General features: G+C 43.8%; 1 protein-coding gene across 1 annotated transcript in view; it reads right to left on the reverse strand.

The window, feature by feature from the left end:
- Positions 1 to 2,500, reverse strand: part of tll1 (tolloid-like 1) — a 59,529-nt gene that overhangs the window by 29,135 nt on the left and 27,894 nt on the right. The window contains exon 7 of the mRNA XM_084042668.1: positions 1,197 to 1,302. Within this exon, the coding sequence (XP_083898794.1) occupies positions 1,197 to 1,302 (106 nt within the window). The remainder of the gene's footprint in view (positions 1 to 1,196; positions 1,303 to 2,500) is intronic.

Genomic DNA, 2,500 nt, shown 5'->3' on the forward strand with positions numbered 1-2,500 from the left:
GATTGGTATAAAGGTATCCAATTTACAATTTAGGCATTTAGCAGACACTCTTAATCCAGAGCGATTTACAGTAAGCAGGGACAGCACAAGATAATACATAATACATTTCTAGAAATAGTAATCTACTAATAAACTAATACATAAGTAAACCAAGTAATCAGTCTAACCGTAGAATATCCCCAAAAAATCTATAATCTGTACAGTACATTGAAACTATACGCACTATAGGATGCCATATGTCAACAATGACCTGGCATCTGTCTACATAACATGCTATCTAAGTTACATTGTAGCCTTTGCGTAAGCCTGCAATGTCGTCAAGGCTAAGGCAAGTGCTACGGCAAGTGCTACGGGCTAAAGTGGAGTCTGAAGAGGTGAGTCTTCAGATTACAGGTGAGTCTTCAGATTACAGCATGTAGACGTATAGGTTAAACAGGTCTAAATCCAAGTCGGCCATCCCCACCCATGACCCAGGTTCCCATTAAAATTGCATTATAAAACAAAATGTGAGACGCCAGAAGGTTAAGGCCAAGGGCTCAGTATACAGTACATGGCTCATACACTGTGTGTATGGACCAGGGACGGACGGTCTGCAAACGTTTGCCTTTTCATAGTCAGTCCAGTTGTTGTGATATGGCGTAGCAGTTTCCAACATGGTCTCAAATGCAATGGACTGCTTTTCAGAACACCCATTGTGTTCTTCTCACATTACATGTCGACACGTTTTACTGTAAAACAGGTCCTCTCTTGCGTCATTTTAATCTGCGTGAACGGCCCAGCGGAGTCCAGTCCGTGTATGATACATCTGGACTATGCATTGGCCTTAAGTAATGACAGATGTTCCGCACTGGGATCAGGAGGCACTGTAATGTAGTGTAACATCACTTCTACTGTATGAATCATAACTAATAAGTTACTGTTCCACAGCCTCATCAGTCTCATCAGACAATAATACTGTATCAGGTTAATTGTACATCATAATCCATCAACTCTTGTGATGGGATTAACATGTCACAATAATAGTGTGTGTGTGTGTGTGTGTGTGTGTGTGTGTGTGTGTGTGTGTGTGTGTGTGTGTGTGTGTGTGTGTGTGTGTGTGTGTGTGTGTGTGTGTGTGTGTGTGTGTGTGTGTGTGTGTGTGTGTGTGTGTGTGTGTGTGTGTGTGTGTGTGTGTGTGCGCGCGCTAGTGTGTTTACCGTGAGAAGGTGTTCCTGGCGTAGTGCATGATGCTGTCAAAGTCATACGGTTCCCCAAGAGAGTTCACCTCACCTGGCTCCATCTTCAGGAAGTTATATTCCTGACCTGGAAACACACGCACACGCACACACACACACACACACACACACACACACACACACACACACACACACACACACACACACACACACACACACATACACACACACACACACACACACACACACACACACACACACACACACACACACACACACACACACACACACACACACACATTTATACACTCACAGATACATATACGCATGTACACACACAAATTGACACATACAAACACATACAGATGTGATACTTACTGTCACACACAGCCAAGGGTGATAATTGTATCATCAGATGTGGCAATGCAGCAAGAATGTATTGTCTCAATGGGTGTGCTCGGTGCGTGCGGGGGGGCGTGTATGTGCGCCCGTGCGTGTGTGCGTGTGTGTGTCACACTGTGAATCAACTTGACAGGATATCACACTACGCCACATAGCCTCATTCTTGGCCAGCAAAATTACGTTCTGAATTTATGTTCAGTTTGACCTCTACTCTGTCGTTTGTCTCAGTCCCACTTAGCGAAATGTTGTTGTACTGTACGAGGAGACCATCACAGCGGTGAAATGATGAAGTTGGGGGAACTAGAGTTCAGGAGGAAGGATCACGCCTGTTAACCAACACCTCCACACACACACACCGATTTAAGAGAACCATACGGTCAGCCTCGCCCAGTGGTTCTCAAAGTGGGGTCAGGGGAGTGAGTGAGTGCCAGCTAAATTGTGATAGTTAGGAACCAAATGGACCGTGGTCTAATCCTGCCCACCAAACCGGGGGTCATCGGAAATAAAAGGTTTCAGAACCACTGGCCTAGCCTGAACAGTCAGTGTCTCAGTGTCTCATTGGCCCACAAGCCCGGGTTAAAGCGGCACCAGTGCCGCTCCATATGAGCTTGTAGATCTGCTATTTTTGAATGAAATTGTGAACATTTTTGAAAATCTTTGAATATATACATATATATTTCAAAGTGAAAATGTTTAACTCAAATCTTTGCTTCTGGGGATTCTACATGTCTTCTAAGTCCTAACAGTTTTTTGAAAAATGTTGCTATATCAGTGGTTCTCAAACTTTATTACACAGATGCGTTTCCGGTTTGAATGGGTTAAACTTTTACAACTGTTTTAATGGTGCCATCACTTTGTTCTCAATCAGGTCCACATTCTGTTATCAGTCACGTGACAGCAAAGTCTACGAACGACTTATGCTA

The sequence above is a fragment of the Gymnoscopelus microlampas genome (assembly GCF_963454915.1).
Source record: "Gymnoscopelus microlampas genome assembly, chromosome: 2".
NCBI lineage: Eukaryota > Metazoa > Chordata > Actinopteri > Myctophiformes > Myctophidae > Gymnoscopelus > Gymnoscopelus microlampas.